Here is a 23,886-nt window from a genome sequence, read left to right as displayed (position 1 = left end):
CTCATTCTTATAAGCTCTCCTAGCTGTTTCTAAGGATGTTGAGTGGAAACCCATTTTTCATGTCTTCCTACAGCTTTCCTCACCTACTTCATTTCTCCGTTCTCATTTGCCGTCACCTGCCTTTTTCCAAATTTAGCTTAATACTAAAATCCTCCTGCTTCCAAGTGTGCCATTTTAGTGTACCGAGCCTTTATCAGGAATCATTTCAACGTTATAAAGAAGTAGGCAACAAGAAGATTGTTAAGCAAACCAACATAGGCTATATCGTCTTATTTCCCCTGAGGTCATTATGGACACCCATCTTTCTGAGGGGGGTTAGGAGAAAATCTTGAGATAACACTTAGAATCACTCCCAGGCCCTGGTCTGTCACCCTGTGATTGCTTCCTGCAATAGAAATAAGATGGCAAGAAAGACGGCTTGGTCTGGCACGATGTTCTGAATTCCGTTTTCTCCTTGTTAGGTGCAAACCCGACTCCAGACCTCCCTTGCCAACTTACATCAGAAGAGCAGTGAAATTGAAATTTTGGCGGTAAGTGGCTTCCTTTGGCATTTGAGGACAGCTCCTGTCCGTACCCTAGCTTCCTCAGAGTTCAGTGCTCTTTTGCTCAGTGTCAGCAGTACATGGGTGCAGGCCAGGCTGTTATTAACGTGAGCCACCTGCGGTCTAAACCTGCCGAGAACTGGGGAAAAGCTGAAGGGTTTTTTGTTTTTGTTTCTCCTCCTTTCTTCCTCTGAAAGATGGAGAGGGGGAATGAAAACAAATCATCCTTCTTCTCAACGTTTCAGACTTTGGCCTCACTGAGCCTGCACTGGGTTAGTTCATGAGCAGTGTCAGACCTCTGGGGTATAGCGTGTGGTGACGGAGAGGACATTTTCCACCGCCTAGAGGCTCACCAGTGCTGATCTCCTATCAACTGCAGACTCTGCCAGCCCTGCTCATACTGCTGCATCCAAAATGACATCGTAGCCACAAGGCAATGTGTCCTAGGTGCCTATAGCTCCCTGACAGATGATGTGCACTTCTCTGTATTTCAGGTGGATCTACCCAAAGACACCATCTTACAGTTTTTATCATTGGAGGTAAGCAAGACAGACCCTTCTGCACTGTGGCTTATAAAATCCCAAAGCTTTGCTGCTGATTTGCCAAAAGAGAACTGAAAAGAGCATTAGATTTTCTTAGTGATATTTTCTGGCCGTTCCAGGAATTTAGTAACATTGTTCCTTTTATGTAACATGTCATTAATGCCATGGAGTTGTTGGTTCGACTCATAGTGACCCTGTGTACAACAGAATGAAACACCACGTGGTCCTGTGCCATCCTCAGTCTTTGCACCCACTGTGTCAGTCCAGCTCGTTGAGGGTCTTCCTCTTTTTCGCTGACCCTTAGCATCATGTCCTTCTCCAGAGACTGGTCTCTCCTGATAACGTGTCCAAAGTACATGAGACGAAGTCTCGCCATCCTTGCTTCTAAAGAGCATTCTGACTCCTTACATAGCATGTAGATTACTAAATCCTGTGTGGGAAGGAATCATACTTTTCCCTGACTTGAATTTCAGAGGGACCTTATTTAACAAATGCACAGTGCTTTTAGTATGTATCAGGCTCTGAAAGGCTCTGTACTAAGCATTTTACAAATATTAATTCATTTAATCATAACATCCCCTAGATGTATGTGCTGTTAATATTCCCCATTTTACAGACAAGACAATGGAAGCAGAGAGATTAAATATTTTGTGCAAAGTCATACAGCTAGTAACAGAGCCAGGATTTGAACTCAGGCCGACTAGTGGAATCTGTGTCCTTGGCCATTATACTACACTGCCTCCCAAATAAACATTCATTCCAGTTAGGAAAGGTCATTTGTAGAATTAGAACTATACAAAAGATCCTCCGGTGAAACTTAAAATTAATTTAGGTCCTTTTTTATACACTTTTTTTATAGCTACATAGCCTTATCAACAAAAAGCCTAATAAAAACTTGTAAAAAGTTGAATTAATAATTCCCTTTGCTGTCAAGGGAAACCCTGGTGGCATAGTGGTTAAGTGCTACGGCTGCTAACCAAAAGGTCACCAGTTCGAATCTACCAGGTGCTCCTTGGAAACTCTATGGGGCAGTTCTACTCCCCCCTATAGGGTCGCTGTAAGTCAGAATCGACGCGACGGCAGCGCGTTTGGTTTGGTTTGGTTTTTTTGGTTTTGCTCTCAAAAATACCTAACTGTAATCATAGTGACAGCTCAGTTTTTTGCAGTGTGTTCTATTGGGTTGTGGGTCTATTAAAGAATTTTTTTTTGTCCAGTGTTTAGTCCCAGATTAAATTAAATGAAACATTAACTTTGTCCCGGAACATTTCATATTACATTTTCTGTTGCTGTCTTACAAATAAGCATACATCACTATACTGGCAATTCACTGACTTTGAAGCACTCAAGGGGATACACATTGGTGGTGGTGTTCCCATTTTACACAAATTAAAGAACAGGCAGCAATAACCAGTCTGAAGTCGCATTAGCACCAGGGCTGCGCACTGTGGCTCAGGCTCTGCTGAGGTCAGCTTGTTTGACAGGAAATTGATGCTTCAAAGGAAGAGCTGCCAGCTGCAGTCCCCTGCCAGTTCTACTGGCGCCTAGAACTGACTTACTTCAGGAGGGGAAGCGTTGACATTTCATTAAACCCATTGCCATCGAGTCAGTTCTGACTCATAGCAACCCTATAAGACACGGTGGAACTGCCCCTTGGGGCTTCAAAGGAGTGACTCATTAGTAACCCAGAAAAGGGAAGTTAATAAACCCTAGTGCCCTGCTGTTAAGTCTCCTCTTTTTTCCTAGTGGGATGCTGATGAACAGACATTTAACGCAACCGTGAAGCAGCTGCTGTCACACCTGCCAAAGCAAAGATACCTCAAGTTAGTCTGTGATGAAATTTATAACATCAAAGTAGAAAAAAGGTAAGTTATCACTTGGGCATAAGTTTCACATCACTTAGAACTCAGGGAGGTATTTTAGCACCTGTGTCTTACTGTCTCGCCGAGCTCTGATGGCTGATGTTAGAGCTACAGCTGGCAAGCAGGAGTAATCTTGTCAGCCGCATAGTCGTGGTCTCATCAGTGACAAAACATACTGGCCCCAGAAGTAGCTATCTCCATGATAATTCTGTTCACCCAGGTTCCTTCTAAAAATATGTTTAAGTGAAAGAAAATAGCTGTGACTACTTTGCTTTATGCTCTCATGTCAAAATGCCAGTTGTTTGCGTGGTCGTCTACCTCCAAGGCACAGTGAAGCCTGTGGGCCTTATACTGCAGACCCTGGCCAGTCACAGACTCTACAAAACTTACAAAATTCTCTAGTGACTCACTTTCCATCTTGTTTCTGCTTAAACAAAGCTCTTACAGTTAAGTGTTCTAAAATATTGTTGCATTAACTGTTCTTCACCATTGTGGGTGTGTATGGCTCTGTTCTTATAATCTATCTTTTCCTTTCTTTTGCAGGGTGTCTGTGCTATTCCTGTATAGCTACAGAGATGACTACTACAGAATCTTATTTTAGTTGTAAAGAACCATCATTACATTGTTCGAACAGACAAAAGGACTTATTTCTATGGAATGTTGTACATTCACTGTAATTTTGACGTAACTTTGAATTCTAAGAAGCTGTCCTACAAAGTTGAGCTTTGTCAGTTTTTCATGTGTAATATATTATGTTTATCTTTTTGAATATAATAAATGCTTTCATATATCTGCTTTTTCACTGTAAATCTATTAGCACTAAAAGTTTTTGGAGTTGGAACACAAGAAAATAGCCTGTTCTTCCCACAGTCCTAAAGATTAGATATGTGAAAATGTCCAAACTAAAGGGCATAAAGAAACCAAAAGTCATCATTACCTTAGTCTTTATTCTTGATAATTTTTTAATATGTTTATCCTAAGGAAAGGAGCCTGGGTGGCGCAACAGTTAAGCACTCTAACTGCTAACCAAAAGATCAGCAGTTTGAACCCACCAAGTGGCTCTGCGGGAGAATGACCTGGCGATCTGCTCCCATAAAGATTACAGCCTAGAAGACTCAATGGGACAATTCTACTCATCACAGGGGGTCACTGAATCAAAAATCAACTCGATGGCACCTAACAACAACAAATCCCAAGGAGGTTCAGCAAAGCTTTCATCTGGTTGTGAGAACTCACTCAAACTTGCTAAAGGAACTATGATGATGACATTACAAAACCATGAGATTACACATTTTATAAAATTGTTAGCTTTCAATTCCAACAAGCTAAAATATAAGGCTAAAGCCTATTCACTAACCAGATCATTCCAGAATTAGTAGTTATTGCCAGGAACTATTAAAATGGGGGTGGGAAAAGGAATAAATAAGAGACAGTGGTGCTGATAAATAGATGGGTTTAATGATACATTGCCCTTCACACAGGTGGCTACAGAGACTTTAGACTACAATCCAGGAATATACAACATCCAACAGAGACCAATTAGCCAGAGGTCTAAAATACACTGGCTTCTTACCACAGCTACCCTGTAAACATTGTAGCCCTTCTTCTGCCCTTCCTCCCTCCAGAATGACTCAAAATCTCATATGAAAACAGCCACTAAGGGGGAGCCAGAAGCCTAGCCTTGTGGCCAAAAGTAAAAATCAAAGGAGAAATAGCAAATCAGTGGTTAGGTGGAGAAAGCAAAAGTGTGGTGCCCTTCACTGTGCTGCTTTGTTCTTCTTACTCTTGCTCTTTTTGTCCCTCTTCTTCAGTCCATCCATGTTGGCTCTGAGGAGGTTTGAATAAGCCTGAAAAACACAGAGCGTCATCTCAGTGGGGAGAATTGGTGGAGCAGCTGCCTCATTTCCATAATGAGTTTGTTGTTGCTGCTTCAGATTCATGGCGACCCATGTGCAACAACAACACTACCCGGTCCTGTGCCATCTTCGTGATTGTTGACATGTGCCAGTCCATCCACTGTTAAGACCACTGGGTATTCTGAGTGCCCTCCAACATAGGGGGCTCACCTTCCAGCACCGTGTTGGACAGTGTTCTTTTGGGATCCATGGGGTTTTCAGTGACTTTCAGAAGCATACCGCCAAGCCTTCTTCCTAGTCTGTCTTAGTCTGGAAGCTCTGCTGAACCTGTCCACCATGGATGACCCTGCTGGTATCTGAAACGCTGGTGGCATAGCTTCTAGATCCTAGCCACACGTGTGCCACCACAGTATGACCAGCTGCCAGATAGGTGGTGAAGAGTGAATTTAGGGTAGCTACAATCAGAAAGCCTACCTGATAAAGAATGTGTTCCCATGGGACACTTGTATTTTAAGGAAAACAGTGTGAGAAGAAATCACTCTTTCACATTACAGTAGCTTCTGCAACACTCCTCACAGAGTTACACATTTTCAACTTTTTTTTTAAAGCAAAAGGAGAAAAAAACTGCAGACAACTTTTTCTTCAAGTATACTATGGGTAGGATATATCAGAACCCTAAAGCAATAAAATCTAGCTAAAAAACTAGAAAGGAAGATAGTATCAGTGCTAAAAGTAGAATCCATGGCCTGGCAACTTCTTACTTGATACAAAACTTATCAAGGAAGAATAGAAAACCCAAATATCAGACTTAACCAGGGCTTCAAACTGGTTTTGTTCTGGTTCAAACCCCTGCTGGGAACTTGCATTTCTAACAAGTTCCCAGAAAGTTATATCTAAGAATCACCTGAGGATCTTGTTAAAATGTAGATTGATTCAGTATATCTGGGGGGGAAATGCAAATTATCAGCAGGGAACTTGTTAGAAATTCTAATTCTTTGCATTTCGAACCAGATGAAATGGCTCAAAGCCCTGATCTTAACCCAGTGGTCAATATTATACTTACCCTTGCCTGAGAAGGGGGACATAGGGAACACTAGAAACTCACCATCTGAAACTTATTCACTTCTTTGGAGCTCACCTGGAAAAGAAGGAAAAAAGAAGTCACCTGTTATCCATAAAGGAATCGTCTGCCCCAGATAATATCTCAAAAGCCTCAGGAAAACAACCTCCTAATTAAAATACATCTTCCCAACTTCAGGGATCAGAGTATACTATAGACTAATTTTCTGCTCCACTTTCCCGTGCCAGAGGAAAGAGCAAAGTAGCTCTGTGCCTTTTTCCACACAAGGTGGCAAAAAGCCAGAAGTAGACACCTAAAGAAGCTATGCTTCTCCCCCTGGTTGGAATCTCTTATACATCTGGCAGAGTGTTCTCCCTGAGTTCTGAGTGATACCAAATGACCTCAGCATTAGTGTTTTGTCCAGATACATTTAAATTAACCCTTCTCCATCTTATTTTAAACCAGCTTTCCATTAATTCAGGTCCATTTAAGCACAATGCAAGTTTCCACAAGAAGAGAAATTCTACCTTTGAGGATTCCTTAGGTTTTTGTATTTCACATTGCCCAACTTGTTTAAAACCACATAAGCTTGTTTCACTTAAAAGTCTTCTCAACGTGCAAAGGGAGACTTACCAACTAATTACAATCTACATTCTCATCAACGTCTTATACTCATGTGATTAGAGGTCATTCTGATTCTGCCCCAGCAAAATAAAGTACAGTCATGTCACGTAATGCCCATGATACATTCTGTGAAATAGGATGTTATATGAACACCATATTACATACAGGCAGTCCCCAGCCCCGTCCACTGGTTCCGCCTGCCTGAGGAGCAGGAGCAGCCAGGACCAGAGCCCTGGCCGGCACCTGCCTGCCAGACATAAGCCCGAGAGCTCTATCCACTGGATAGAGGAGGCTGGTCTTGCTGAGTGGGCAGCTACGGCTAAGCACGGGCTGTGGGGCAGCCAGATCTGGATTTTGCACACGTCCAGATTGGGGGGGGGGGCAGATGGAGAGGGCTGTGGAGAGATGACCTCGGGGACCAGTCGGGAAGCAGGTGTGCGGGTGCCTGGAGTGTGGCTGGCAGTGGCAACCCTGGCTGCTGCGTCCTGTTGGTGCAGCCGCTGCCACCGCCCAGAGCCAGGAGCCCACGAATGCCCTGAGCACAGGAGCCAAGATAGGCGCTGCCCTCCACCAGGAGTGAGCGGTTATAAGGCTACTGGGCGGGTGAATGAAACCAGGAGGAGGAGAAGGCATTGTGGTAATTGGGATACACCCTGGAGCCCCATTAGTCATTCACTCTGGGGGTTTGGGGTCTTTAAAACTATTAGGGTGAAATAATAAAAGGAAAGCTGCTTTCCCTTGAAAGGGAAGACTAGGGCTCTATACACTAAATGTGTATGCTCTCAGGTACCAAGCCTAACACAGCTACATGTTCGCTATGTGAACCACGAAGATACAGGAATATTCAGCTTAAAAGCATCATCTGGCCCCGAGAAACTGTTCACTGAAGGCCCAGCACAGGACAGGAATTGAGTATTTACACCAACTTCACCTTACAGTGCAACTATAAGAACCAATATGCTAATTTTATTTCCACAAAAATTTTAGCAGATTGAACAAGTGTTTGATCTCTACCTTCTTCATTTTAATTTTGTTGCTGAGATTTCCACTACTAAAGTAGTAAGGGAAGGTCCTGGTTCCTTAATAGCTGGTGAACTACACACCAAAAACCCAAACCAAACCTGTTGCCATAAGTCGATTCTGACTCATGGCAACCCCATATGTGTAGAGTAGAACGGTGCTCCATAGGGTTTTCAAGGCTGTAACCTTTAGGAAGCAAATTGTCAGGCCTTTCTTCCAAGCAGCCTCTGGGTGGGTTAGAATCACCAACCTTTTGGTTAAGAGTCTAGTGCTTAAACCATCTGGGCCACACAATGACTCCACACACTAGCCCTGATTTAAAATAAGAAAGAAGGAAAAAAGCCTGGTTCAGACAGGCCCTATCTCAAAGTTAAGTTCAAGTCTTTAAGCTCCAAAATGGTAGTGTTAGGAATCCAGCTTACCACAGTGCTGATCTTCTTTTTCCCATCAGTAGCTCTTAACAGACACTTGTTGTCAGAAGGCTCAAAGCTGTCCACAGTACCTTTCCTCGGAATGGGTTTAGTTCGACCATCATCTGCATTAAAAATACACCCGGGTGTATTGTACGGTGACAGGTTGACAAAAGGTGAGTAAGAAGGGATACAAAAATGTTATCGAATCCAGCCTACTACTCTGTTCTGTTAACCACATCATCCCCTAGCACCGACGGTTTGGTCAAACCTGGAGAGCTCCATACAGACAGAAACACTGTAACATCACAGCAGGTTCAATCTCACCAGTGGTGGAGGAGTGTGGGGTCTCTGACAGAAAGAGCCACCCTGACACGCTAATCGGAACCGACCTAGGCGGCCACAGCCCTGATATTCCCCGGGCCCTGAGCCCTGAAGGTGTCCAGCACAGGAGGGAGGACGGTAGGGGAAGGCGAGGATCCGCGGCAGACAGACTGCGCCCGTGCCTCCCAGACTTTTGGGGACCCGCCGAGACATCGCTCGGCTTCCAGGGCGCCCTCCCCCAGCTTCCTTCCGGCCTTGCCGAGACGACGGCTGCTTACACTTCTTCAGGGTGATGAACACGCTGCCCGACAACCGGCACTTCTGGAAGAGCCTGGTCAGCTCCGTCAGGAACTGGAACACAGCAAGCCCGGCCCCGTTAGGAGACCCCCAATCCCAGCCACGCCCCATCCCGGCCCCTCCCGCAGGAGGCAGAGGCCCTGAGCTAAACCTCGACCCGCATGAGTCCCTCGGCCGGCCAGCTCTGGCTACCTGCTCGCTCTCCAGCAGCACCATCCCGGCGCTTGCAACTCCGCTCTGTCAGCACAAACCCCAGGGCGCTGCAGCCGGAAGTTCCGCCCAGGCGGGGCAGGACTTCCGCTATTATTTTTCAGTTCTCTTCCACCAATCCCTGCCTCCGCCCTCTCGCCCCGCCCGCCCCGCGCCTGCGCCCTGGGGCGCCCCCGCCTGTCTTGTGGGAGGAACGAGCCGGAGGGCAGTTGGGGCCAGTGAGAGAGCGCGCAAGAAGGGTTTGATAGAAGCGTATAGCTGTGTACATCCAGCTAGATGTTGGTGGCTCAGTTGCCTCATCGTTAAAGTCAGGAAAATAATAGGATTTACAGTGTGATTGTGAAAATTAAATGAGTTCATATCTATAAAACACTCTGAACAGTGCCTGGCACATAGAAACTTATCTGTAAATAGTAACTGTTGTTGTGTGATTATTATTGTTGTTTTTATTAGCATTTTCATCGTAATAAATTCCGGCGAAGGTCTTCTGAGCTGTCCGTCTTCACTCCGGGTTCTTTTAACGGAATGAGTGGCCCCAAAGGCTGACCCCCAGCTTTGGCAAGATGGCCTGGAGCCGAGTCTCAGGATTCAGTAAGAAGACCCGGGTTTTAAGCCCTGCCCTAACAGGAGATCAGAAGTCTAAAATCAGGGTGTCTGCAGGCCTGCATCCCACCCTGAGGCTTCAGAGGAGAGTGGGTTTCCTTGCCTTTTTTCAGCTTCTAGAGGCCACCTCTATTTTTTGCCCGTGCCTGTTTCCTCACATCACTTCAACCTCTTGCCTCCGTTGTCACGTTTCTGACAGCTGACTCTTATCCTCCTGCCTCCCTTTTACAAGGACGCTCATGATTACATTGAGCCCACCAAGATAAATCAGGATATTATCCCCACCTCAGGGTCCTTAATTTAATCACATCTGCAACATTATCATGTAAGGTAAGATATTCACGGGTTCTGTGCGTTGAGACATAGACGTGTGGGGGGCCATTACTCAGCATACCATAGAGGTTATGGCAGAGCTCCAGGGGCTAACATATTGAGAAAAGTTTTGTAGAACGATAGAAAGTTTCATTTTAGTCCTGTAATATCTGAATGATGTCTGTTATGGATTGAATTGTGTCCCCAAAGAGATGTTGAGGTCCCAACCCCCGGTACCTGTAAAGGTGACCTTGTTTGGGAATAGGGTCTTTGACTATGTTATCAGATTAATCCGAGATCATACTGGAGTACGGTGGGTTCTAATCCAATCTGAGTGGTGTCCTTATAAAAGAGAAGAAGAGGCACAGAGAGACAGACAGAGGAAGGACAACCTCCCCCCCCCCCGCCATCATGTCAATTCCAACTCATAGTGACCCTATAGGACAGAGTAGAACTGCCCCATAGGGTTTCCAAGGAGCAGCTGGTAGATTCAAACTGCTGACCTTTTGGTTAGTAGCCAAGCTCTTAGCCACTGCACCACCAGGGCTCCAGAGGAAAGACCAAAAAAAAAAAACCAAACACGTTGGCGTCAGGTCGATTTCGACTCATGGTGACCCTATAGCAACCCTGTGAGCTAAGTGAAATTGCAGGTGTGAAACTAGGAATGCCTGAGGCTACCAGAAACTGGGAGAGAAAAAAAAGAGCCAGCCCATGCTCCCTAGAGATTTTGGAGGGCTCATGGCCTGGCTGACGGGTTGATTTGGACTTCTAGCCTCCAGAACTGTAAGAAAATAAATTTCTGTTCTTTAAACCCACCCACTTTGTGGCATTTTGTTACTTCAGCCCCAGGAAACTAAGTGTCCAAGTGGAATTATCAAGTAAGCAGCTGAATATACAAGTTTGGAGCTCAGAGAAGATATAACAGCTATAAATAAAAATTGGGGAGCCTTCTCCACATGCCACGGGACTAGCACAGACTGGAACAGTCTGATAAAAACCCCTCCTGTGGAGCTGCCAACACAGGTCCACTTGCTATTAATAACTTCTAAAGAGCCTTGGGCCTTTGTATCCCTAGTTCAGAAGTTGAAGACCTGGTTGGGAGTACCAGATTGGCCAACCCTATGTCATATACCTGAGCCCAAGTGCCAGAGTGGGTGAGGAGAGTGACCCTCTGACCCCTTTATTTTCCTTGCCCCACACTAAGACCTACACAATGGGAAACTGCAAATAGGTTCAGGTCACAGGAACCGAAAGCCAACACAGATCTGCTGCATAAGGTTATCAGCCTAGAGTGAAGTGGGCAAAGGGTGCTAGAAGTTTGGGGAAAAGTGTGTTGTGTTGAAAGAAAAATCTGATCAATAAGTCAATTAAAAGGTTTTATCGCGGTAAAAACTGTTCAGGGGCAGGGAGCATATCACTGAGTTCTTCACATTACAATTAGGATCAGCTTATACGCAGTACGAACTGTTAGGGGATTCCCCAAAAGGAAAATTTGAAATGATTGGTTGTCATTCACTTAATAGCCAGGAGGCAGCTTGGCTTGGCTTATCATGTTTTTGTGTCTGCATTCCATAGGCTGCTAGATTATTTTAACTTTTCCCAGAACTGTCTTTATCATGAGTTTTTAGTTGTGGGAAGGGGTAAGAGTTAAGTTTAAATGGGGGAGAGGCATTTTCTTTAACAGTTGTCAGGTTGCCAGGGAGTGTGAGGGCCCATTTGATATCTGAGGTCATGAATGTAAGTGGAACTAGTTACGGTGGGTGATCTAAGGGTTGACCTAGATGATGACTGTTGTGCTCTGAGTTTCTATCATTCATTGAACATTGCAATGTTTTTTGGAGCCATGGAGTAGGTAGTGGGTGAAGGAGATGGCCCTTCCCTTGAAGAGCACACAGCATATAGGCCGTGATTCATCTGAGGCCTCATCAAGATCAGCCCTCAATGTGGACACATCTCACCTGATTCCTTTCGGCTGAATTCCAGTCAAGAATCAACAGTCATCCCAACCACTTTAGATGAAGATTAAAGACCACTCACAATGGAATAAACCACGCTAGCAATAGAAACACCCTAGTTTTCCAGTTCTAGCATCACATTTGAGCCAGTACAATTCAACTACCGACACAGTGTTCTTTGGGCTCTATTATCCTATGGGAAGTGATTAAGAGCACCTGGTCTGAAGTCACACAGGTCTGGGTTCAGGTCCCACCACTCTGCCACATATTAGTTACGTGATCTCAGGCAAACTCGCAAATCTATGAAATGAGCTATAAAGTTCCTGGAAAATAATATAGGAACAAAACTAGGAGAGCTCATTTTCAGCATAAACAGCCTATTAAACACAACTAAAAATGCGTGAGCAACAGAAGATAATTTAGATAACTAGAACCTCCTAAAAATTAACTATGCTCATCAAAACACTTTACCAAAAGAATAAAAAGAGAACCTAGGGACTAGGAAAAACTCTTTGGCAAAGACATATCTAACAAGGGTCTAATCTCTAAAATATATAGAAAACTTCAACAACTCAACAACAATCTTTTCAAAAAATGGACAAAGGACATGAACAGACATTTCACGAAAGAGGACATTCAGATGACCAACAAATACACACAAAGATGCTTATGATCATTAGCCATTCCAGAAACCAAACCAAACCCATTGCCATCAAGTTGATTCTGACTCATAGCGACCCTATAGGACAGGGTAGAACTGCCCTATAGAGTTTCCAAGAGCACTGGTGGATTTGAACTGCTGACCTTTTGATTAGCAACCGTATCTTAACCACTTCACTACCAGGGTTTCCCATTAGCCATTAGAGAAATGCAAATCAGAATTACAATGAGATGTCATCTCACCCTTGCAAAAATGGCAATGATCAAAAAAACAGAAAACAAATGCTGCAGAGGTTGTGGGGAGATTGAAACTCTTATACACTGCTGGTGGGATTGTAAAATGGTACAACCACTATGGAAAACGGTATGGTGCTTCCCCAAAAAGCTAGAAATAGAAATACTTTATGATCCAGCAATCCTACTTCTAGGTATATATCCAAGAGATATAAGAGCAGTGACATGAATAGATACATGCACACCTATGTTCATTGCGGCATTATTCACAATAGCAAAAAGGTGCAAACAGCCTAAGTTCCCAAGGATGAGTGGATCAACAAATTGTGGTACATTATACAATGGAATACTACACAACTATAAAAAATAATGTGGCATCCACAAAACACCTAACATGGATTAATCTGGAGGACATAATGCTGAGTGAAATAAGTCGATCATAAAAGGACAAATATTGTATGGTCCCACTATTATAAAGTCAGGAATAGATACACACACAGAAAGAAATGTTCAGGTCTGTGAAATGAAAATGACTCCCATAACCCCTCCAACATCACAGGATCCTCAAAAAAGGCCTATGCAGGATCAAGAGCTAAATGGAGCCCTTTGGCCCAGAACACCAGCATCTGCTATAGCAGGAGAGAAAAGTACCCCGTGCTCCTCAGCTGCCTGGCAGGGAGCCTAGATGAGTGTTCCTCCTTGTACCACCTAAGATCACCTCTTCCAAAATGCTGTGGTCATACATATTCCTTCCTCAGACAGAGTGAAACTTAATTTATCAGGTTTTAACTAGGGTTAGAGTTAGAATAGGGGCCGGAGGTGGTTCAGTGGTAGAATTCTTGCCTTCCACACAGGAGACTAGAGTTCAGTTCCTGGCCAGTGTACCTCATGTGCAACCACTGTCCATCTGTCAGTCATGGTGTATGTGTTGCTGTGATGCTGAACAGGTTCCAGCCGAGCTTCCGGACTCAGGTGGACTAGGAAGAAGGGCCTGGTGATCTACTTCCCAAAATCTGCCAGTGTAAACACTATGAATCACGATGGTCCAACTCACAGGTGATCGTGGGGCTGGTTCAGTTTCATACCTTGTGCATGGGGTTGCCGTTACAGCAGCTAACAAACACAACAACAGAATTGGGGCCAATACACTTGCTTACCAGTTTCCACTGAGGCGATTTCAACTCACAGTTATCTCACGTGCGTCAGATTAGAACTGTGTTTCATGGGATTTTCAGTGACCAATTTTTTGGAAGCAGATCACCAGACCCTTCCTCTAATGTTCCTTTTGGTGAAATCCAACCACCAACTTTTCGATTAGCAGCTGAGTACTTTAACCCTATGTACCACCCAGGGATTCCTTGTTGAGGTTACAAAAAAAAAAAAAGAACAAACCAAACCCATTGCCATCAAGTAAATTCCTACTCATAGCAGCCCTACTGGACAGAGTGGAACTACTCCATAGGGTTTCCAAAGAGCAGCTGGTGGATTCGAACTACTGACCTTTTGGTTAGCAACTGAGCTCTTAACCCCTGCACCACCAGGGCTCCTTGTTTAGACTAAGGGTTGATTATTTTACAGCGGCAGTTACCCTAATGCAATTAACCTTTGCAGTGCCTAGGACACAGTGTGGTGGTTATAGACACAGATGCTGAATCCTGGTGGGCTGGGTCTGAGTCCCAGCTCCGCCCTTTAATTTCTAGATGACTGGAGGAAAATTACATGACCCCTGTTAAAAGATGATTTTTTTAAAAAAGGGGAAACCTTGACTCTGTTACCTATGTTACAGATTTTGTTTAACTTATTATTAATAAAAGGAATCAGATAGATGTTACAACCCGTTCTTCAAGGAGAACCCAAAGAACAGATACATTTAAACACAGTTGTTGTTGGGTACCATGGCAGTCCTCTGTGACAGAGGAACATTGCCCCATAGGGTTTTACAGACTGCAGTCTTTGTGGGAGCAGATCTTCGGGTATTTCTCCTGTGGAGAGGCTGAGTACGTTCGAACTGCCAACTTTCAGTTAGCAGCTGAGCACTTAACTGTTGCACCACTAGGGCTCCTTCAAATTATAGATTAGGAATATTGTAATGAATTTGTAAATGGAAGCAAAATTGAATTTCCCACAAGCAGAGAGGGTTGCCCACTCATGTAAAAATGGCATGGGGCTGGTGTCTAACCTCCTTTAACGTCACAAAGGGGAAGGAGAATCAAGATCAACAGCCCAAGTCTGATTCCATTGAGGCAGAGATCAAACATGCCTCCTCTCTCTGCCATCTTTACCAATTCTGACACCAACCATCCCTCCCACGGTACTCTCTATCTCCATGCCAGGTTCGATAATTTGTTGCAATGGCCACACGGAACTCACAGACTTTACTCATGATTATGGGGTTTGTTAGAGAATATACCACGGACCGCCAAAAGAACGAACAAATCTGTCGTAGAAGTAGTACAACCAGAATGCCCCTCAGAAGCAAGGATGGTGAGACTGCGTCTTATATACTTCGGACATGTTGTCAGGAGGGATCAGTCCCTGGAGAAGGACATCATGCTTGGCAAAGTACAGGGTCAGCGGAAAAGAGGAAGACCCTCAACGAGGTGGACTGACACAGTGGCTGCAGCAATAAGCTCAAGCATAACAATGATAGTAAGGATGGCTCAGGACCGGGCAGTGTTTCGTTCTGTTGCGCGCAGGGTCGCTATGAGTCGGAACCAACTCGACAGCACCTAACAACAACAACAACATCAAGGAAGTAACAAGTTACAGTTTGGGTTCAGGAACACTTAGGATACAGTTCTTGCATCAGAACAGCCTCTTCCCGGCCATGCTCACAGGCACGCCTCTCCCAAAGTCACTCAGATTTCTCTCTCCTTGAACTGGGAATCCCACCACGCTGTCTCATCTCTGCTGCCACTTCTCACTGCCTCCTGTGTTACAGTTCTGTCTTCATCTGTCTCCTGGGATCCCAAGTCCAAAGGACACACTCTGTGCTCCTGGCTGTTCTTCCTTGGTGGTGGTAGGATCCTCTCTTTCTTGCCTCTGGGGTGGCTCATTTCAAGCCCAGTGGGATGGTAAAACTGACCAATTCCTTTGGTGGGCCACAATTACCCTACCACACAGTCCTGCCCAATCACTTGGGTGTGAGTTATAAGACCATGACAAGAAAGGTCACACAAAAGTGATCCATCACACTGCAACTCAAGAAAATCATTTGAATATCCATAGACAAGAATCATTTGCATTGCTGTCAGTTCTCTGCGATGAAAGGCTAGATTCACATAACCCAGAAGACGGTGCTCTAAACAATTGTGGTGCAGTGAATTACTCAGTATGGCCCTTCTAGCCATAGTCTTCATAAATACCATGGAATGACTGGGTGGAACTATGCAAATAAGGTATATGAAACCCTAACGAGGGGGTTGGTCAGGTTTGTCATTCTGTTGGGCTTAAAGGGAGACACTGAGAGAGAGAATAAGAGAGAGCGAGAGAGTAGGAGCTGTAACACAGAAGACAGAGAGGGAGAGCTGTAATACTGGAGATGGCGAGAAGCAGCAGCAGAGAAATGGAAGCATCAGTACCAGGAGACTGGCAGGAGACAGCATGGTGTGTTTCTCGGCCCACAGAGCAAGAAAGCTATGTGCCTTCAGACAGGGGGCTTGCTGGCAGAGTAGGGTTACTCTGGGCACTTGGTATGGGTTGCTGACCCACTGCGCTAGAGCTGAGCACCTTCGGACTGAGGCTTACTGGTGGAGTCAGCAGAGCTAAAAGAGCTTTGTAACACTTGCCCGAACAGGGCAGAGGCCAGGCTGAGGGGACAAGGGGCCAAAGGCCTGGGACAGACCTGCCTTTAGGCATGGCTGAGAAGAGGCTGTCCTGATGGAAAAACTATATCCTGAGCATTCCTGAACCTGAATTGTAACCTGTTACTTCCCTAACAAACCCCATAATTGTGATATTGCCTGTGAGTTCTGCGTGGCCAATGCAACAAACTATCAAACTCAGCAAAGAAGTAGAGTGTGCCGTGGTGGGAGGGACAGATTATGTCAGAACTGGTAAAAAGGCCTGGCAAGAGGAAGCATGTCTGACTTCCACCTCATTGGAATCAGCCTTGGGCTGTTGATCTTAATTCTCCTTCCCTCTTGTGAAGTTAGAGATTAGACACCCCTGCCACGCCATTTTTACAACAATACATAGCTTTCCGTTAAAGACACCAACTAATCTTTTTTTTTCTTATTTCAAACTTATCTCCCTCTGTGCTTCAATTTCCTCATCTTAAAAATCAGAATGTAATAAAAGTGCCTACCTTCCTGAACTATGGGAGGATTAAATGAGTTAACATACGCATTATTACCCCAGGGCACTTAGATTGGAGTTGGCTGTTTCCATTACCCCTTTGCCAAAGTGAATTCCTTCGGCAGAAGCGAATCACAAGGACAACAGCATGGATTAGTACCCACCTTGCCAGATACCATGCACCTTGAGGGTCTGTTGTTGTTGTTGTTAGATGCTGTTGAGTCAGTTCTGACTCGTACTGACCCTATGTACCACAGAACAAAACACTGCCCAGTCCTGCGCCATCTTCACAATCATTGTTATGCTTGAGCCCATTGTTACAGCCACTATGTCAGTCCATCTCATTGAGGGCCTTCCTCTCTTTCACTGACCCTCTACTTTACCAAACATGTTGTCTTTCTCCAGGGACTGATCCTTCCTGACAACGTGTTCAAAGTATATAAGACGCAGTCTCACCATCTTTGTTTCCAAAGAGCATTCTGGTTGTACTTCTTCCAAGACAGATTTGTTTGTTCTTTTGGCAGTTCATGGAATATTTAATCTTCTTTGCCAACTCCACAATTCAAAGGCATCAATTCTGCCCCTCCCCAACTTACTATTAGTCATACACTCACATGTTTACCCTCTTCATCTTATAAAGATGAAGACTCACCTATAAAAGACTCACCTCTCACTCAGAAGGTGGGCACACTTGGTAGATTCCTGTCTGCTCTGTCTTTCCCAATCCATGAATTTTATTATCTTCAATAAATCCCTTTGCTTTTACTTTAATAGAACTAGGCATTCTTACTCTAAGACATTTCTTGGTGTCAGAAGTGGAGTTTCAAAGATACGTTGCCTTTGGTGTCTCCTGGGACATTGAAAACTCAGGCTTCTGGTACTGCAGAGCTGCTTGGGCTTGCTGCCTCCCCAGATTCCTAGGAGTCATCCAGGTAAACAGTCTTTCAAATCTGAGCTCCTCTGTCTGAGATTTTTCTTGGACTTCTTCTTTGCTTTCATTTTCATTTTATATTCTAAACATTTTTACAAGTTTGTTGCCAAATTAAGTATGGTGAGACTGTCACCATGGTTCTTCCAGGTCTAATAAGCCACAAAAACCCAGGGCACAGGTTGATCAGCAACAGGTAGGGCTGTCGCCTGCCACTGAGCAGTTCTGCTGTGAGGCAGTTAAAGTCTCCTGTGAGAGGATAAGCCAGGTCATGAAATGGGCCAGAGCACTAGGCTGCCTGCCAACTGCAAGCAAATTCCTGCATAACAAAAAGCTCACATTGATTTAAGCAAATCCTAGTCCCAACCCTGCAGCAAGAACCACTGACTGTACATTAGCTGACTTTAAGAGAACCAAGGTTTCAGCTCATTAAATTTGAACTCTTCTTTTTAAGGTGCACATTCATGTCTTAGTGCACCATTAGGTTTGGGGTACACATTAAGTCTCATAGTATGTGCTATTCATTGTTTTATTAGAATGGGGAAAACAAGTCACAGGGACTCAGCAGGGCCACTTTTGGGTACCCCAGATACATATCCCTCATGCTTGCTTGCTTTTAGATCACTGGCATGCTTTTACTAAAGACAATTTAGAAAATCAGTGACCACCGTGGGGCTCTTTTCAGTGCAGTAAATTGGCTCCCGGATTTGGCAACCACAATGGGATGCCTATTTTGACTAGTATCTGGAAGCCTCCAGAAGATGCCAGGAAAATAAAATGGCTTCCATGGAAGATAGCATCCCCAAATTAACCAAGCAACAAAAGGAAATGCAATGTCAGGTGCCTGTTCCCATTCCTCCGACTTCTGCTACCTCTGCACCTCTGCCAGTTGACTTTTCTTTGTATCCATCTCTGCCTTCTTACTCCCCCACTAACACCCTCTCTGAGCTTCCCTTCTATTCTAAAGAACCTGCCAAAAAACAATGAGAGAAACCAATTTCTGTTACAGCCCCCAAGATGCCTTTTAAGTTATCCAAAAGAAGCAAATAAACCTCCCAAGGTTACCTTTGCCCCTTGGTCTAAAGCAGAAATTCACACAATTGTAAAGGACTTTCCTAATCCTTCTGAAGATCCCCAAAAGGTCACCAAGGAATTTACTATTTTAGCAGAAACTTATGAACCTGGCCTATCAGATATGTATCAATTAATAAATATGTTGGTGGGACCAGGGGAAGCACAAAGGTGGCAAAAGCCAACTGGAAAAAATTCAGAAAGATCTTTAACTGGAAGACCTAATGTTCCCAGTATAGAATTATTACAACAAACTAAAGCCATCATTAAATTACTCATAGATTCTATCCCAAAGTTTTTTCTAGGAAAACAGATTGGGCCAAAGTCCAAGGTAGTAAAGAAAAAAAGGATGAGAAGGTTTATAATTATAGGGACTGCTTGAGCAAATTTTTTGCTGAACACTTGGGTTTAAATCTAACAGAGCCTGGAGCTGAGATAGATTTCAACTCCATATTCTGAAATGGACTTCACTCTGAATTATCTGACCTAGTCGAACACCACAGACTGGACTGGGAAGCTGTTCCCAGCCTTGTTAGGAATTTTATTTAACTCTGGGGGCAAAAGTTTCAACCTATTCTTAACATCCATGATAAATGAACCTGGATATCCCCTCTACTGGGATGCTGGTTTGGATTTTGTGTTCAAAAACGTTACGAGTTGAAGTAATTTAGAATTTCAGTGATCATGTTGAAAAAATGAGTTCCCACCTGCTCTCTTTTTTCCTTCCACTTTGGGAAAACAGACTCCCATTTGTGTTGTATTTTTTTCCTCTTTGGGGAACTGTTGTTTGGTGCTCACTGGAGACTCTGGCAAATTAATAATAAGCATTTGTAAATAATGCCTTTGAATTATGGTGTTGGTGAAGAATATTGAGTATACCATGGACTACCAGAAGAATGAACAAGTCTGCCTTGGAAGAAGTACAAGCAGAATGCTCCTTAGAAGCAAGGATGGAGAGACTTCATCTCACATACTTTGGTCATGTTATCAGGAGGGACCAGTCTCTGGAGAAGGACATCATGCTTGGTAAAGTAGAGGGTCAGCGAAAAAGAGGAAGACCCTTAATGAGATGGATTGATACAGTCACTGCAACAATGAGCTCAAACACAGCAATGATTGTGAGGATGTCACAGGACTGGGCAGTGTTTTGTTCTGTTGTACATAGGGTCACTGTGAGTGGGAATCTAGTCAATAGCATCTAACAACAACAATCTAAAACCTGTGTTCTCTTGAATTAGGGGGATCTTACCAAAGAATTGCTGTATACATTTGAAGAAACTGGGTTGTTTATGTTATGTGGTTTTGTATAAACCTAGTCTTTCACCTGGCCTCAGAGACCAGTAAGTTTATGTGGTTTTTTGTCTGGTTTTTTTCTGATAGTTTGCCTCTGGTCTACATAGCAGTGTCTGAGTTTTTGTCTCGTATCAGGTTGAAGGCCACAGCTGGTGTTTTTCATAGACCTATCCAAAATCTCAGTTCTTTTCTCTTCCAAGAAAAACTGCTTCTTGGGCTTTCAGTAACTACTCTGAGAAACTTTGATACACATTAGTCCATTGAAAAGTGCAATGGAAAGAAAAAGGTGGGTTATTTATTTTGATTGGTATAACAAGGCCTCAAAAAAGGTAAGAATTATTCTAAACTTTATTTAATTTGTCTCTGCATCACCTTTGTATTTAATGCCCATCAGGTCTTTCACTTTTAAGAGCTATAAGCTAATCATAGCCATTTTTAAGCTTGTCATCTGCAGATAAGTTTTTCTTTACTGATTACCATTGGACTAAATCAAGATTTCCAGAACTCTCATGTGAAAGCTAATGGAGTTTTCAGACTGCTACTGATCCAGAATTGCATGGAACTAAAGATTAACTACACAGGACTGAACTCAGGGGAGTGTTTTAAATGATTAAATGAGTACTAAAATGACTTATGAGAGAAGTAGTTCTTCAAAACCAAATGGCGCTCAACATCCTCACTACGGAACTGATTAGTACTCTCAATCCTTAATCCAATATTCTAAAGGATATTTTTCTCAGGTGAAGGAGGTCTTTGATGAACAGACAGTAAACTCTCCAGGCCTGATATTAGAAGAGACACCAGTTAAAGGACTCATTAGAACCCCACTCACCCAACCCAGTGCCGTCTAGAAGGGACGAAATCTTGCCCTCCTCACCAATCCATGTGTAGCCAAACTAGAAGATGTTAAACCTTAGATACGTTTGTTGCACTTAAAAGAGCGAAAGCACTTGTTTGGAAGTGCCAATCATCTGGAGATGTAAAATTGAAGGTGAAATGACTCAATGGTCATAAGTAGAGGACAACTAATCCCAAGATCAGAGAACAAAACCCCATGCAAGCTATTGAAATATTTGAACTTTGCTTTGTCATTATATCTACTCTTACGTTGTTATCTGCTCTTCACAAAGCTGGTCTTATTACTTCGTAAAGTCGCTGTACCTTGCTCAGTACTTATTATAGTTTAAATAACCTTATTGTACCAACTTAGATTTATTTTTGGTAGCTTTTATTTTTTATGACTGATATTTCTGGAAATTCTCTTGCTATGCAAATAATTATGTATTTTTCAGAAACTAAATCTTTAGATGAGACTGATTTCATAACGTAGGCTAGCTTTCCTAGTCCTTGCCAAGTTGTTCCTCTTAATGTGGCCTTTTCCCACACAATCCTCTGTTAACAGATCACAGAAACAGAGGCCTAAGCTATGGCATAGTGAAGAAATCCATTTAACCAGATGGTGCTGGCTGTCATTTATAAGGATAAGCATTGTCTGGGGTCTTAAAAGCTCAGTGATGGAACCAACCAAGGTGTCCATCAACGGATAAATGGATAAATGGATAAATAAATTATGGTATATTCACACAATGGAATACTACACATCGATAAAGAACAATGATGATTCTGTGAAACATTTCATAACATGGAGGAACCTGGAAGGCATTATGCTGAGTGAAATTAGATGCAAAAGGACAAATATTGTATCAGACCAGTCTTGAGAAATAGTTAAACTGAGAAGAACACATTCTTTTGTGGTTACTAGAGGAGGGAGGGAGGGAGGGTGGGAGAGGGGTTATTTACTGATTAGATAGTAGATAAGAACTACTTTAGGTGAAGGGAAGGACAACACTCAATACAGGGGAGGTCAGCACAACTGGACTGGACCAAAAGCAAAGAAGTTTCCAGAATAAACTGAATGCTTCGAAGGTCAGTGGAGAAGGGGCAGAGATTTGGGGACTATGGCTTCAGGGGACATCTAAGTCAATTGGCAAAATAAATTCTATTAAGAAGACATTCTGCATCCCACTTTGAAGTATGGCGTCTGGGGTCTTAAACGCTGGCAAGCAGCCATCTAAGATGCATCAATGAGTCTCAACCCACCTGGATCAAAGGAAAATGAAGAACACCAAGGTCACAAGGTAATTATGAGCCCAAGAGACAGAAGGGGCTACCTGAACTAGAGACTACATCATCCTGAGACCAGAAGAACTAGATAGTGCCTGGCCACAACCGATGAATGCCCTAACAGGGAACACAACAGAGAACCCCTGAGGGAGCAGAAGAACAGTGGAATGAAGACCCCAAATTCTCTTAGTCAGACTTAATGGTCTGACTAAGACTAGAAGAATCCCGGTGGTCATGGTCTCCAAACCTTCTGTTGGCCCAAGACAGGAACCATTCTCGAAGCTAACTCATCAGACATGGATTGGACTGGACAATGCGTTGGAGAGAGAGGCTGATGAGGAGTGCGCTACTTGCATTGGGTGGACACTTGAGACTATGTTGGCATCTCCTGCCTAGAGGGGAGATGGGAGGGTACAGGGGGTTAGAAACTGGCAAAATGGTCACGAAAGGAGAGACTGGGAGGAGGGAGCGGGCTAACTCATTAGGGGGAGAGTAAGCGGGAGTATGTACCCAACCCAAAAACCCAGTGCTATCCAGTCAGAATTTTGTAAACTTTCACTTAAAGCACAACAAAAATTAAAAAAAAAAAAAAAAAGCTCAATGAGCAGCCATCCAAAAGTTTCCAACAATGAGTCTATGCAGAAGAAACCAGTCTTACTATAATGATCAAGGGATCTCTACAGAGATTCATGACCGTAAGGAGGAAATGTGTAGGAATACTCCAAATTGAGGCACCTGGTTGGAATGGGATAGTTAACCCTGGTTTGAATCAAACTCCATATTGTTAACTAGACTCCAATTTGAGTCAGACTTTAGCTTGACCAAAGCCTCTGTCTCTGCATTCTTGAGAATGCAGCCCATGATTTCCCTAAATTTTAACTGCTTTTAGCAGGTAAGGCTAGGGGTGAGAATGTGGCTGTTCCAGGAAGGGTTTGTTGATTATGATGTTGGTGGTCTCTCATTGCCCCTCCCTGGTTTGTTCATGATAAGAGAGATTATGATGTTTGTGGTCTTTGTGGTCCCTCAATACTCCTCCCTATTTTAACTACAGGTATACCTCAGAGATAAGCGGGTTTGGTTCCAGGACACCACAATAAAGCAAGCCCCATTAAATTTTTTGATTTTGCATGCATATAAAAGTTACGTTTACACTATACTGTCAGCTATTAAGTGTGAAATAGCATTATGTCTAAGAAAGTGTATATACCTTAATTAAAAAATGCTTTATTGCTAAAAAATGCTAGCCATCATCTGAGCCTTCAGCAAGCCATAATCTTCTTGCTGGTGAAGGGTCTTGCCTTTATGTTGATGGCTGCTGATCGATCAGGGTGGTGATTGCTGAAGTTTGGAGTGGCTGTGGCTATTTCTTAAAATAAGACAAGGAAAAGTTTGCTGCATCGATTGACTCTTCCTTTCACAAAAGGTTTCTCTGTAGCATGTGATGCTGTTTGATAGCATTTTACCCACAGAAGAACTTTTTTCAAAATTGGAGTCAATCCTACCACTGCTTTATCAGCTAAGTTTATGTAATATTCTAAATCCTATGTTGTCATTTCAAAAATGTTCACAGAATCTTCACCAGGAGTAGATTCCATCCCAAGAAACCACTTTTTTTGCTCATCCGTAAGAAGCAACTCCTCATCTGTTAAAGTTTTATCATGAGATT

The 23,886-nt window shown here is 43.5% G+C and overlaps 2 protein-coding genes across 11 annotated transcripts in view; one reads left to right on the top strand and one right to left on the bottom strand.

Moving 5' to 3' along the window:
- The window catches only part of EIF2AK4 (eukaryotic translation initiation factor 2 alpha kinase 4), a 105,998-nt gene extending 101,612 nt beyond the window's left edge, over window positions 1-4,386 (top strand). For 8 of the 10 annotated variants that reach the window (XM_064292204.1, XM_064292202.1, XM_064292205.1 and 5 more), the window contains 4 exons: window positions 462-530; window positions 1,037-1,081; window positions 2,828-2,946; window positions 3,487-4,386. In XM_064292204.1, coding sequence (XP_064148274.1) covers window positions 462-530; window positions 1,037-1,081; window positions 2,828-2,946; window positions 3,487-3,544 — 291 coding nt within the window. In that variant the 3' untranslated portion in view covers window positions 3,545-4,386. The other 2 variants (XM_064292203.1, XR_010323114.1) reach the window with 2 other exon arrangements.
- On the bottom strand, window positions 4,380-8,841 carry SRP14 (signal recognition particle 14). Its single transcript, XM_003418650.4, has 5 exons — window positions 8,727-8,841; window positions 8,516-8,588; window positions 7,926-8,038; window positions 5,905-5,937; window positions 4,380-4,790 (listed from the first exon to the last, which is right to left on the bottom strand). The coding sequence occupies exons 1-5, from the start codon at window positions 8,748-8,750 to the stop codon at window positions 4,701-4,703; spliced, it is 333 nt and encodes a 110-aa protein (XP_003418698.1). The 5' UTR covers window positions 8,751-8,841; the 3' UTR covers window positions 4,380-4,700.
- Window positions 8,842-23,886: the final 15,045 nt, after the last annotated feature.

The sequence above is a fragment of the Loxodonta africana genome, chromosome 10 (assembly GCF_030014295.1).
Source record: "Loxodonta africana isolate mLoxAfr1 chromosome 10, mLoxAfr1.hap2, whole genome shotgun sequence".
Classification (NCBI taxonomy): domain Eukaryota; kingdom Metazoa; phylum Chordata; class Mammalia; order Proboscidea; family Elephantidae; genus Loxodonta; species Loxodonta africana.
The sequence above is the reverse complement of the archived record's forward strand: the minus strand, read 5'-3'. Positions and strand labels throughout refer to the sequence as shown.